Below are 13,549 nucleotides of genomic sequence, written 5' to 3'. Positions count from 1 at the left end.
GAGGCAAAACACTGGAAAATTCCTCCTGGTACCCCCAGGTAGAAAGCCCTAGCGCTGGCTTCTGCCCTGAACAAACCTGTGGAGGCCTCAGGGCAATCACCAGGGCTTCTCCAGGGGAAATGAGATAAAAGAAAAAACCAGCTTAGCAGAATGGTGGGGACTGTGTGCACAGGAAAGAATTCTAACACACAGGTACTAAGAGCAGGGACTGCTGCAAGCAGGGGTTTGCAGTGAATGAACATGAAGGAGTGTGGGAACTCCTAAGAGCTGGCACAATCACTCCACCTTATCCCCACATGATGCAGAAACTGAAACAAACATCTCATAAAGGCACGTGGCTTCCCAGTGTGCCCTGGGCAAAATCTGGGACTATGAACTTCAAAGGAAAATCTGAGTTTTCTTGGTCCCAATTCCTACACCAAGCTGCTTCTCAGGGTGACTCCAGTCTGGGGTCATGGAGAGAACCCAAAGCCACGTTCTGCAGATGTCACAGGTGTCTATCAGCATCCACAACATCACAGGCACTTGGGATGATCCTGATCTCCACCACTCCAGAGAGTGCTGTCATAGCAATGAACCAATGCACAGAGCTTCAAAGAGAAAATTTTATGGACGCTTTTATACACATACACAAATATTTTAATATAATGGTAACTGAAATGTTATCCATATTCTTAGTACTGTCATAATTAACTAAAAAGATATTTTTTAAAATTTTGTAAAAATGACATATTTTACACATCTTCTATTTACAATTGCAATATGCTTAAATGTTATAAAACATCCACTCTGACCTTTAAAATATATGTATACTAGGACTTAGTATTAGATATATTATAATTTATAGCAAACTTAGGGTTTGCTGTGTACCTACCTATTCGATGGGAATTTTGTAATCAGCCTGGCTTAATAAAGGCTGCTCAAAACCAAAAATGGACAACAAAAAAGAAAAAGAAAAAAGAAAGGGAATGTGCAAATATTGGGTCAGGCAAAAAAAAAAAATTCTCAAGCTTGCATTTTTTTAAAATAATACCATGAAGACTTCCAATAAATTAAAATCTTAACCCTCAAATCCTTTTCCTGGTATTGTCCATCACCTTAATTTTCAGTACTATTAATCTAAAAGGAAAAAATACCCTCAAGAACAAAGGCCAAACCCCACCCCAGGGAGCAGCTCTTCCTGAGGCTGTGTGCTGCCCAGGCTGCAGTCAGGCATCAGGGCTGGCTGGAGTGGCTGCTGCTGGCACAGAGGAGCTGGCTCTATGGATGACTCGGGAATACGTGCGCTCCATCCCCGGAGGTTTTGCTGACTCCTCCTTGTAGGCAATCTTTTCAGGAAAAAAAAAAAAAAAAAAGCAACAGTGAGAGAGATCTGAATGATTTGGGGTCTGAAGTGTCTGTTGTCTAACCAAGGGTTTCCCATTTTTTAATTGTTACACAACAATGCCAAGGATCTGACAGAGGAAGGGACCTTTCTGTGGAAAATTGAGGCTGCAGGGGCAGGGATGGCATCCTCTGAGTCAGGGCTAAAATGGGGCTGGGCTGACCTCTGCCAAGCTCCACGGGGTTCCCTGAACTGCACCACTCTCACACAAGTCCCCTACACTTGGCAAACTCCTGGACACCCACACCAGCACCTCCTGACCGTGGCACAGGCAGGCCCAGCTCTGCCCACACTGTCATCAAGCAGCAGTGGCAAAAGCTCTGCCCTGCCCTTTGGGTAGGCTTTAGCAAGAAGGAAGATCTTTTTCCTCAAGAAGCTCTTCTAGCCTTGGTAAAAGCTCTTTTTTCCTCCTTCTATAAAAGCAGACTGAACACCTGTCTTCCTCCATGGGTGCTTTGTGGAAGCATCCACAGCAGAGACAGGGCAGTCCCCATGGACCACACAGCACCAGCCCTGGAAGAGAAGCCTCTCCCCTAGACCAAGCTCCAGGTGGAACCCTGCACCATCAACCCCCAGGGGTCCCTGGCCAGGGCTGCAGGCCAGCCACACCTCAGCTGTCACCTGGGCAGACATGAGCAGGGACAGCTTCAGCAGCTGGGGCAGCTCTGGGCAGGAGCTGCTCTCACATCGTGGGCTGCAGGAAGGGCACTGGGACTTGGGCACGCCCTGGCAGCTGCTTTGGCTGCTCTTGGCACTTGCTTTGGCTGCTCTTGGCACTTGCTTTGGCTGCTCTTGGCACTTGCTTTTCCATCAGGGGGCTCTTGTGGAGCTGCCTCACTGGCCTCCCCAAAGCTCACAACTAGGATCCCAAAGAACAGACCTCTCAGGACTGATGCACAACACATCACACACAGAGCTCAGATCTTTCTTTAAACTCCCTGAGAAGGGAGCCATTAGAGATGGAATGAAACAAACATACCCAGTAGAAAAACCAGCAAGTGAGGGAAGTAAATGACATTGAAAGAAAAAAATAGATGTAAGAAAAATGAACATACCACTTTTGGCTATAGTATTGAGGGAAATGTTAGACAGGGAAGAAGAGAAGCTGTATAAGCAAGGACCATGACAGAGCTGTCAGAAAAGAAAAACAAAAAAAAAGAGAAAAACAAAAAAGAGAAAAACATATGGTGATGAAAAAGTCACTGTCAGTAGGTGAGAAACAAAACTCTCTTGAATACAACAATGGGAAAGATGGCAAATTGCACTGGTGTAAAGCACACAGCACAGATGCAAGAGAGCCTCAAGCTTTCCAGCTGTGAGATAAATATTTCAGCCACAGTTTATGGCATGTGATTTCTCTGAGGAAATACTCTGCTCAGAAGCAGGGAGTTCATGAGTTCACTGCAAGAGGAGCAGAGTTTTCTCAAAACCCCCCACTGCCCAGAAAATGGGGCTGTCACTCTTTAGGCTTCCCCAAAGAACTGCAAGTGGGAGACTGTTTTCAGGGTGGATTTAAAATTCAGACAATTTTGGTACAAGAGGTGACAATTTTGACTTTTGTTGGATGAACTCATTACACATTAGCACTGGTTTGTACAAGTAATTTTGTATTATTTAGTATGAAGAAAACTCAGAGCTCACAGAGGTAAATACAGGTATGAGAATTGAACAGAACTCCAAATGTTTTATGAATTCTGAATCTCATGGGCTGCTCATGCCTCATTTGAGCTGACCATCCATTTTCCATTCTTGTGGGAAACAGTGGCTCACACAAGACATATGGTGCTGCCAATGCACACTGACTGATGGCCAAAATAACTTCCATGTGAGATGCATGAATATTGATTAACAAATACAATTACATACTTAACAAAACAGTGATAAATACTAGTTAGGATAAAATCACTGGAAGGCTTGAGGTTCACAAATCTTTATACACCTGAAGAGGAGAGGAGCACAACTCCCAGACCTGCAGCCACCCCTGAGCTCGACCCCATCCAGCAGGCACCAGGCCTCCAAGCAATTAGGAGCTTTATACCCAAGGAAAAACTCACTCAATTCTATAGTGAGTACAACAATGGGCAAAAAATGCAGGTCAACCCTTATTCTACTGATATGTGAAGATGAATGATACAGCAGGGGGTAATGGAGAGCCATGTGGGCACTTCTGTGAGATGCCACCACTGCTACCAGTGCTTAAACCAGGTTACTCTACACCAACAGGGCTTTTGGATGCTACAGGCACCTGGAAATGCAGCACAGCTGCTAGAGAGGAACTATTTATCACATGCAATCTAAGGCAGCCTGCCCATAAACATGCAGAGATATAATTCAACATGGTTCAATTAGCACTTCAGTATGCAAATTGCTCAATATTCAATTGAAATTGAAAATATATAAAAAAAAAAAATCTGCCTGGACACAGCAGTAGAATAGCTGCAAGTGTGCCCTGGAGTCCAATTCAGAACTTTGGGATGCAATTCATATAATGTATAAATGCATGTTCATCTTTCTGGAGCTGCTAAAATACATGGCATCTACCCTGACAGTGTACTCAAGTATACAAAAAAATTTGAAAAATACCCTTCTCTGAAAGTTGAATATAAATAGACACAATAAAGATACCTCCTGTGGTTACAAGCTACATCTTAATAGCAATTTACTGTTTTAATTAAATACATCACAGCCATAGGACAAAGCTAGCAAAGCATAAAGTTTAGACTAGTTTAGACTGTTTTTCTCTGCCTCTAAACCCCAGTCAACATTTAGCCTCACAAACATTCAGCTTTTCAAGGCAGGCAGAAAACAGATCTTTGTTGACCAGCTATAGAATATACTTCTATTTAAAAAAAAAGAAGGGAAGAAACAAGAGCCAAAACCACAAAAAAATAAACTGCAAGGTTTTACTTCTAGTATTTTGCTCTACAGCTTCATTTGTCCCTAGAAGACAATGAAGCCCCCTCATGGAGCCCAACCAGCACCAAAAGAGACATTCTGACCTGTTCATTCATAACTACAGAGAGCTCGCTGAGCATGTCCTTGTAGTGAGACTTCATCTCTCCCTGATACTCAAACTGGTCCTCCTTAATGAGGCGCTCGTTGACATCCAGGGCATGGCCACAGGCTTCAGCAAACTGCCTGCAAGCACCAGAACACACAAACAGTGACACAGCTTTTGGAGTAGTGAAAAAACCGACCTACACACACACAGGGCTGCATCTCTTCTGCCCCTTGCAAACTGCACCCTGTTGGAAGTGAATTTCAGAACTCATTCTCAGTTCAAAAGGAATGTATTCTACTAGGGTAGCCCAGAACTCCAGTAAATGTTCCTCAGGAGTGACTTGTAAGATAGGGTAAATGCAGGTGTAAATTAGGGTGGCTCAAATGAGCCTGATTTTGTGTCTTGCCTGCCTGTGCTGTGCAGAGTGTCCTATATGCTATGTAGGGGGTGAAAAGCCTAAAATTAATATTTACCTGAAGATTTCCTTCAGAAGCTTAACTTGATTATCAGGATATCTCTTAGCATTTGTCTCTTCAAGAAAAGCTCGAGCATAGGCCATTGGTCCAGCATTTACCTGGGTGAGAAACACACAGCTTAGGAACAGAGAACAAGCCATACATTGTTGTTTCTCTTGTGCTCCAGGGCTTGGAGACTGGCCTCAGGCAAGCTAGGCTGTGAGAAGAACATCCCCTCACTCCTTTTGTCACCAGGATGGAAGCTGGGGGTTTTACTGAGGAAACAGGAGCTGCTCAACCTCACGGAAGCTGCAAATCTTTTTGCTGGCCTTTCCAAGTCCCCAGCCAGCCAGTCACCCAGACAGCTGCATGTTTGTTTGTAGATATTTCAATGAGAGTACCAGGAATACACATACCTGTCACAATCCCAACTTTCCTAAATAGGGAATGACAAAGCCAATCCTAGCAAAACTCCCTTTAAAGAATCCACCTGCTTGTGATGGGCCATATTCTCAAGTGATACGTGACAGACTTGTTGGAAAGGTCTTAGTTGTTTTTAGAGTAGAATTGAATTAAATAATTAGCCTATAAAACCAGCAGTCATCAAGGCCAGTGGGAAACTTTCCATTCCTTAGAGTGATATCTAACAGCATATAATACAAGATATGCCAAAGACAAAAAAATGTCTGGAATGATGAAAATCAGAATAAAAAATTGGGTAGATGCATTGAAAAAAGAGACAAAAGGCAGCAAATGGACATTACCTTGACACTGACACTTCCTTGGAGCTTGAGCTGCAGTCGGATCATGTCCACTTCTTCCATTGTGCAAAGCTGATTGAGCTCTGAGACCTTTTTGGACATCTCATCAATGGCCACTTCGATGGGGTTCAGCTCTGTGCTGGTTTGGCTTATGACCTGAATCCTCTTCTTCACGTAGGGGAACAAGTGACTGGCTACTCGAGAGAGAGAAATGGCTCAGAGAACTCACCCAGCAAGAGAGTGTTTAGGAAAGCAGAACAATTAAGTCAAAGCAGTAACTTTTGACTTTGTGAATCTCTTTATTAATCCATACACCTGCAGATGAACCTACTATTAAAACATCATCCTTAAAGCAGTGAAGAGGTACTTTTAACATTCAACCTAAATACCGCCATGGGAGCTGACAGAGGAATTATTCATCTTTCAAACTCTTCTAGTCAAGGCTTTTCATGGATCTCAGGGAGTTTGGCAAAGGTACTGTTATGGTGCATTAAGTGTGGTCTGAGCTAACACTTTTCTGATTGCCCTACATGCTTTGGAAGGTCTCCCAAACTCCATGCACGTCCTTCTCCACTAAGCATCTGCTTCCAGTCAGCTCAGACCTAAACAAGCTCCAGCTTACAGTGTGCCTGTCTCATTGGAGAGCAGGAAACCCAGGACTTGCAGGGCTGGAAGCACGAGCCAGGCATGGCAGAGAGCCAGTGAACCAAGGGCTGCAGCCACACTGCACTTGCCCTTGGCCCAGCAGGATGGGAGCAGATGCAGTGCAGGTGCCACTGCAGCCACCCAGGCACAACTGACTTCAGCACTCCTCCAGCCACAGCAGAAGCCTTGCTTTCTTCTCAAACTGAAAGTGTTTAAGTTTACCCAGGAAACAAATGAAAACACATGACTTTATCAAACAGGAGTGGGGGAAAAAAAAAAAAAAAAAAAAGTTTACTTTAGTGAAAAGCTCTGAGGTGAGGTAGGTGCCAAAGGGAAAAGCAGGGGAGAAGAGGAGTCATCAAATTCCCACCTAATGCCAAAGATGGAGCAGGGCTGATGACAGAATGTAATAGGCCAGCGAAAATATTCTGCCAGAAGAACAGCCCTCTCTGTTTTTGCCAGACAGACCATAACAGACTTGCACTTTCAAGTCAGTGAAACTACCTGCTTCAACACAGATCTCAAAACACCTACTGCTGCCCAAGCTCTTAAAAAAACCACACACAAGCTATTCCTCCTTTCTCTTACAGGCAAAGCTGCGTCATGTAACAAGACTCCCTCAGACACCAGTGCCTCTTTCCTGGCTTGCCAGAACAAAACTTTTAGGTGACTATGCTTGCACTGTAAGCAGTTTTTTTCACTTTGTCCATTGGGGGAAGCAGATGCACTGAAGTTGGCAGGGAACTGATTTTCTGTCACTTGGGAGCCTTTGCTGTGAACATCACCCTCTCTGCCCATGGCTGCCCATGAGAACAACGCCTCCATCTCAGACAGTTCCTCATACATCAAAATTCAGACATGTCAAGTTTCAGCAGTAGTCTCACAAAGGAGGCTTTTTAAAAGAGAGATTTCAATCATGATAAGGAGCAAAAAATTTCAGTCTAATGTGACTCATTAAGAGAATATCTAGTGCTCCTGACATTCCTGCCTTAAAACAATGATTGAAATCTTATGTCTATCTTAAAATAATTCTCCATAATGTATCTTACTCCCATTTAGAACAAAAATTTCTATCTGCAAGTTTTAGTCTTAGCAGAACAGACATCCTACTTGGCTTTTTCTTTGAATTGGTTATTATGAAAAGAAAATAGTTCTGAGCTGCCTCCAGAAAATAGTGCTAAGCTGCCTCCAGCAGAACCACTCCCAAGTTACATCACTGCAAGTACAGTTAAGATGTCAATTAAAAGGAAAAAAAAAAGCAGCTGAATGAAAATAAGTATCCCTAAGATGGGCAGCAGGTCTGTAACGAAGACATGGCCAAGACCCACAGTGAAAGGATGAGTTATCATTCTGCACAACACTCATCTGCAGATGAACCTACTATTAAAACATCATCCTTAAAGCAGTGAAGAGGTACTTTTAACATTCAACCTAAATACCGCCATGGGAGCTGACAGGGGAATTATTCACCTTTCAAACTCTTCTAGTCAAGGCTTTTCATGGATCTCAGGGAGTTTGGCAAAGGTACTGTTATGGTGCATTAAGTGTGGTCTGAGCTAACACTTTTCTGATTGCCCTACATGCTTTGGAAGGTCTCCCAAACTCCATGCACGTCCTTCTCCACTAAGCATCTGCTTCCAGTCAGCTCAGACCTAAACAAGCTCCAGCTTACAGCGTGCCTGTCTCATTGGAGAGCAGGAAACCCAGGACTTGCAGGGCTGGAAGCACGAGCCAGGCATGGCAGAGAGCCAGCGAACCAGCAATGGAGCCTGAGCTGCCCCTCTGGGCTGGGCAGGCAGGAAGGGAGCAGGGGAGCAGACGTACTGGTGAGGATGGTGCGCCTCTTGCACTGCTCCTCCACCCCGCCGTGCTTCTTGCCCGAGAGCGTGAAGGGCGTCTCGAAGACGAAGCGGTTGATGTTGTGGTGCATCTCAAAGTCCGTCCTGCGATCCTCGGCCTCCTTCTCCTCGAAGAAAGGCGTCACGTAGGTCACCTGGATGTAGGCGTATTTGGGATCCAGGTCCTTGGGGTTCACCTGCGGGACGGTGGCACAGCAATGAAATGAAGTGTGATGAGCTCCCAAGGCATCCATAACGTTTTTGATGTGTTTATTTATTTACAGCCATACCGATGAAAACTGAGACTTCCAAATGTAGTACTCAGGTCATGGATGGATACAAGGGTATTTCACCAAGAGTTCCCTAAGAAGAGTGGGACCTTTGACTATAGCCATTGGCAAAAATGGATGAAAGCTAAATGAGACAGAAAACAACCTGCTTCTGCACTGCAGCAAACATCTGCCTGCTCGTCTTGCACCACGCACTCAGTTCTCTCCCTCATGCAAAACCACACGTTTTTCATACCTTGTTGGAATCCTGGATGATCTTCACGTTATCTATTCCAAACTTGTCTGCATAAAGTTTCATCAGCCTTTGAGAGATCTCAGACAAGCCAGTTAATTTGGGCTCTTTATAGATATACTCTTTACCTTCCTCTTCTTCAAAAAAGCCCTGTTTGGAAAGAAACAAAAGGATACAGTGAATGTAACAGCCATGGCAAAATGAGGTGCTTACATCAGGAATCAAAGTTGCCTGTATACCCACCAGAGCCTCCAGCAGGCCACTTCCAGCACCTAAGTTAAAAGCTTACCTCTGTCCACTCCTAGCAGGCATGTGCCCAGAGGTCAGTGTTTATACTGGTCTGCAATCTCCAAAGTTACCCAGGAAAAGACCCCTTGATATTTATTCACTTAAGAGACTGAGCAGCTTAAAGAGTTAAAGGGCTTCCTTGAAAATGATGATGTGTGTATAACGAAAAATCCCCTCATGGATTAAAAACTAGAATTAAAAATTCTTTAAATCTTAATAATTTGGTTCAATTAACAGCTGTTTGGCCTTAATAAAAGGGTCCACTAAGAGCTGAACGTGAATCTGTCATGCTTCAGAAGAAATGCCAACCTCTGAAAGTTAACAGAGCATTGCATCACCTGCAGGTGAGACACTCAACTGCCACGAGATGAGCATGTACATCAGTGCTGCAGGAGAAGCCCTCCCAGCTGGGCAGAAAGCAGCAGGTGCCCCTTTAACAAGGACTGCATTTGTCCCAGTGCCAGGAGCAGCACCAGTCCCCTCCTAGGGTTTCCTGTGCAGCTCGGTGGTGGGCACCACTGCAGCTACACTCAAAGCCTCTTCCTTTCACCTTAATGCAAAGTGAGCCAGAGGAAAACACCTGAAGCTGCAGGGATAGGGGGAAAGGCAGACAGCATTAATGAGGTCAGACCCATGGCCATTTGAACTTCACATGATGTGGCTTGGATGGCCAATTCTACAACATGCCTAAGCAAACTGCTATCTGTAGAAAAACAGAGAAGCAGAAATTAATGAAGGCAAGAGATATCTCCAAAATCTATTCAGAAGGTCCTCGTGCAAAATCCAGCTTTTTTATCTGGAAGTGTGTTTCAACTTTGCCCTCTAAAATTATTGATTAGGCAAATCTTCACAAAAAAATCCCAAACCAAATTAAAATAAAATAAGCTATGAATTTCATTGCTTCTTTAGAACCCCCCCCACCAAGCTTTATTTCAAATATATGTATCTCTGGTTTCTCCTTCAGTGAGGACAAGGGGCAATAAAATTGTCTTTTAATTTGGCAAGTGTCAGGAGTACTGTGGGCATTGCTGGAAACCAATAACTAACAGCTGCAACAGCAGCTCATCTGACAGCATCTTCTTCAGTCTCACAGGGGCCTTCTAACATTGCATGATCTCTAAGAACATCTTCAATTAAATTCCATGGGCACATGAAGACTTCACAAGTAATTGGAGAAAAAATCTAGAGCTCTAAAGTTGACATCCTACAAACATCTGTTGAGCTGGGCAGGCAATTGACTTCCTATTGATTACACAGAAAAAATATCTACAGGATCATAATCTGGTTTCTGATCTTGTTTCCACTGAAGCAAAACTGCTTTATGTGGGAAAACTTCCATTGGTTTGATGCAATCATACTTAAACATACTACTCTGGACTGTTTCTGTCAAAAGACATCTGCTTTCTGTTACTATTCAGTAACAAAATTTTTGTTTTCAACAAAACCCCTCATGTTTCCCAAAATGATCACCTAGCAAGCTACAATATAGTTTATGCTCTTAAATCCTGAGTCTGTGTATGTTTGCATGCTGGAACACAGTGCTTACATGTTGGTGCCAAATCTCTGCTGATGCTGCATGGCACACTGAGGTGACACCTCTGTTAATCATTTTACTTTAAAAAAAAATACCTGAAAAGAAAAAAAACTAACAAATTTAGTCTTATCTCTAATACAAGAGACATCATTTAAGTAGATATTCCCTACAGTATTTCAGCTGACAAATGACAAGCAGAAGTTAACTGTGAGCTATAAATAATAATGTCTGCCATATGCTATATGCCTGGCAAAGGCTATTAAAAGTAAGATTAAATACTTCTCAGAAGCCAAATATCCTCCAATTTCAGGATTTTAAAATATTAAGCAGCCAAGGTTACATTATCAATGCATATCCCTGGATTATTTTCATCCTGGCTGGTTTGGTCCTGCAAGGACAATGCAGCCTCACAGATGAAAATTATGGCAGGGAGCAGCTGATGGTGATGGAAGGCAGATGACCTCCTGAACAGCAGGTTACTGGTTTCCACTGAGCTCTGATGCTCTGAGAGACAAGTTTTGACCCAGGCCTATCACTGCAGGAGTTCTGATAAGGCCCTTCCTCATCCTCACAAACCTCCAGACACAGCCCTGGAGCTCACAGTACATCAGATCCTTCTCTGCCCTTTGGTGAGAGGTGCTGAGGTAAAGCTTGACCTGCCAGGAATTGGCAACTTATGGTTCTTTCCCTGTCTCATCCCACAGAAAGTGATTGTGATCACTCTGAAACTCTGCCCACCAGCTTCTTGGACACACAGCAGAACAAACCCTCAGCTCTACCTTTGCCTGACACTGCTCTGAAAAACAGGTCTTGAATGTCTTTGCTTATCAGCACAATATGAGTTCTCAGCTCTTCAGTATATTTAACAGGATTTTTTTTTTTTTGGCTCTTAATTCAAGAAAGACACTGACTTCTCAAACACTCCTCTGTGAGTGAACTGGGATGCACTGGCTAGTGTGGTCACCTGGGGGTGCAATGAGACATTGTCACCAAAAGCCTTGAACAGAAAGTGCAGTCCAAACCAGCAGCTGCCATGAGATCTGGCTCCCTGAGCTGGCAAATAAATCTTGCAGGTGAAAACAGATGACTGTGTCCCTCCTAAGGATCACATTAATTCAAACCATCCTTGCACAGGGTCCCTGCAGCAATGCAGTAACCAAATTCTGCCTCTGCCTTTGCATGAAGAACAGTTTTCAGGTGCAGCAGCACATCATCTTTCTCCACTAAGAACCCCCAAATTCTCCCTCCCAGTTATCAACATTATTCTTTTGATCTTTAATCTGCTTTCCCTGCAGCTTTTGTTTCTGTTAAGGAACAGCAGCCACATCACATCTCTCCTGCAAAGGGCAAGGAGGAAGCAGTGCCTGTTGCCTTTAGAGCCCAGTGACTGGGGGGAACAAACAGAGGAAGACAGTGGTGACAAGGTCAGACCCTTCAGAGCACTAAAGCTGTTTAAATGAAGTTGCCCTTGTGGCACTGGCACCTGGAAAGTCCTTGCACTGTTACAGAGATGCTAACCCAGTTCAGCAGAAGTGCTGCAGCGAAATTACCCAGTGGGAGAGCCCCTGGCTCTGGGAGAGTGCTGGCCAGAGGCTGCAAGTAGGAGAGCTCTGTTTTGCCCTGTGCTGCTTCCATCATGAGGAGGCCAGGCATAAGGAAAACTCTGCCCCTCCTCAGGTGCAGCTCCTTGCATTTGGCGAATTCAGCTCTGCTAATCTGTCCAGCCAGGACCTGCCATTCCCCCTGAATTCCATTTGCTTGCTCCTACCAGGGATTGCCAGGACCTTGGCCATGGCCATGGCCTGCCCAGAGTGCTCCAGTGGCCACTGCCATGGACCTCAGAGTGACACAGCAGCCCTCCCCTTGGGAGCTGCAGTGCAGGCCAGGAAAGCAGGCTTGCATTCAAACAGCATTAATGCTACCCCAGCACTGGCAACAGAGGGAGAGGGGCTCCAATCCCAGTCCCAGTGAAGCTGGCAGGAACTTCCACTGAGATGAGATGAAGCAGCATTGGGCCCCACAGTGCACACACAACATGATGACAGGTACAGCTCAGTAATTCAGGTAACTGAACAAACAAAAGTTAGTTTGCAGGATGCAACAATGAATGCAGCAAGGTTATTTTATCTGCCACGAACCAAGGAATCGAGAGCACAGGAAAATCAATGTTAAGTAACAGTAGAGGGAAGGATGAAGGATGTGTGAGGAGAATTAAATAAAACATGCAACAGAACTAAACTTACCACAGCCTTGAATAAGATCAAAAGGAGAAAAGAGCAAATTTCTGCATTAAAATCTAATTAGCAAACAGAATGATTCACATCAATCTGTTGTTTACACACTTTATATTTTAGAGCACAGGAAAATTTATGCTTGCCAAAACCAGGACTAAAAGGAACATGCTGGATTGCTACACTGGTTTGTGGTGGAAAAAAGCACAAAATAATGCTTCAAGGGTGCTGAAGCACAGCAGAGGGAAAAATGCTATTCTAAGTACATTGCACAGAACCAGAGGTAGCCTGGAAGCAGAAGGCAGAGTCAGTGAAAAACACAACAAAGCATCTACTGCACACTGCTCTGCTGTGAGATCTGTTGGAGGAGAGTGCCACATATCAAAGATGCCTTATCTGGTTCTACTTATGCTGTAGCTTGAAAAAACCTGTCCTGCCTCAGTCTCAGCTTTGCTTTATGAATTCAAGAACTAAAGCTGACACAGAAGTCTGGTCTCTAATACACCCGAAATCCACAGGAGTGGTTTACACAGAGGCAGCTGAGTGCTCCCTGCTGACTAAAGTCCTGCTGGGAGTCTGACCCATGAGGCAGCTTTTACCCTGATTCACCACCAAGTGCTTCCCTGAACTCTCTCAGCAACAGGTCTGTGGAGACAGAAGAGCCCAGGCTCACTCACCTGCCCATAAAATGCCACCCTGTAGTATCTCCCAAAGAGACGTTTCTCAGAGTTCACCACCTCTGCAACCTTCAGGTAGGAGCGGTGGATGTCGTAGTACAGGTCAGACAGCTTCTGCATGGACAGACAGACAGACAGAGGGAGGGCAGGTGAGGGCATGGGAAATGCCACCACAGCTCTGCACAGCCTTGCTTGCCTTAGCTGGCCTCCCAA

General features: G+C 44.5%; 1 protein-coding gene across 10 annotated transcripts in view; it reads right to left on the bottom strand.

Moving 5' to 3' along the window:
• Positions 1–591: 591 nt before the first annotated feature.
• DOCK10 (dedicator of cytokinesis 10) overlaps positions 592–13,549 on the bottom strand; it is a 135,718-nt gene continuing 122,760 nt past the window's right edge. For all 10 annotated transcript variants that reach the window (XM_050978018.1, XM_050978020.1, XM_018913059.3 and 7 more), the window contains 7 exons: positions 13,337–13,450; positions 8,610–8,756; positions 8,071–8,281; positions 5,605–5,795; positions 4,859–4,959; positions 4,384–4,522; positions 592–1,328 (listed from right to left, as the gene is read on the bottom strand). In XM_050978018.1, the coding sequence (XP_050833975.1) occupies positions 1,209–1,328; positions 4,384–4,522; positions 4,859–4,959; positions 5,605–5,795; positions 8,071–8,281; positions 8,610–8,756; positions 13,337–13,450 (1,023 nt within the window). In that variant the 3' untranslated portion in view covers positions 592–1,208. The remainder of the gene's footprint in view (positions 1,329–4,383; positions 4,523–4,858; positions 4,960–5,604; positions 5,796–8,070; positions 8,282–8,609; positions 8,757–13,336; positions 13,451–13,549) is intronic.

This window comes from Serinus canaria, chromosome 9, assembly GCF_022539315.1.
Source record: "Serinus canaria isolate serCan28SL12 chromosome 9, serCan2020, whole genome shotgun sequence".
In the NCBI taxonomy this organism is placed as follows: Eukaryota; Metazoa; Chordata; class Aves; order Passeriformes; family Fringillidae; genus Serinus; species Serinus canaria.
Note: the sequence above shows the minus strand (reverse complement) of the source record. Positions and strands in the feature narration are given on the sequence as shown.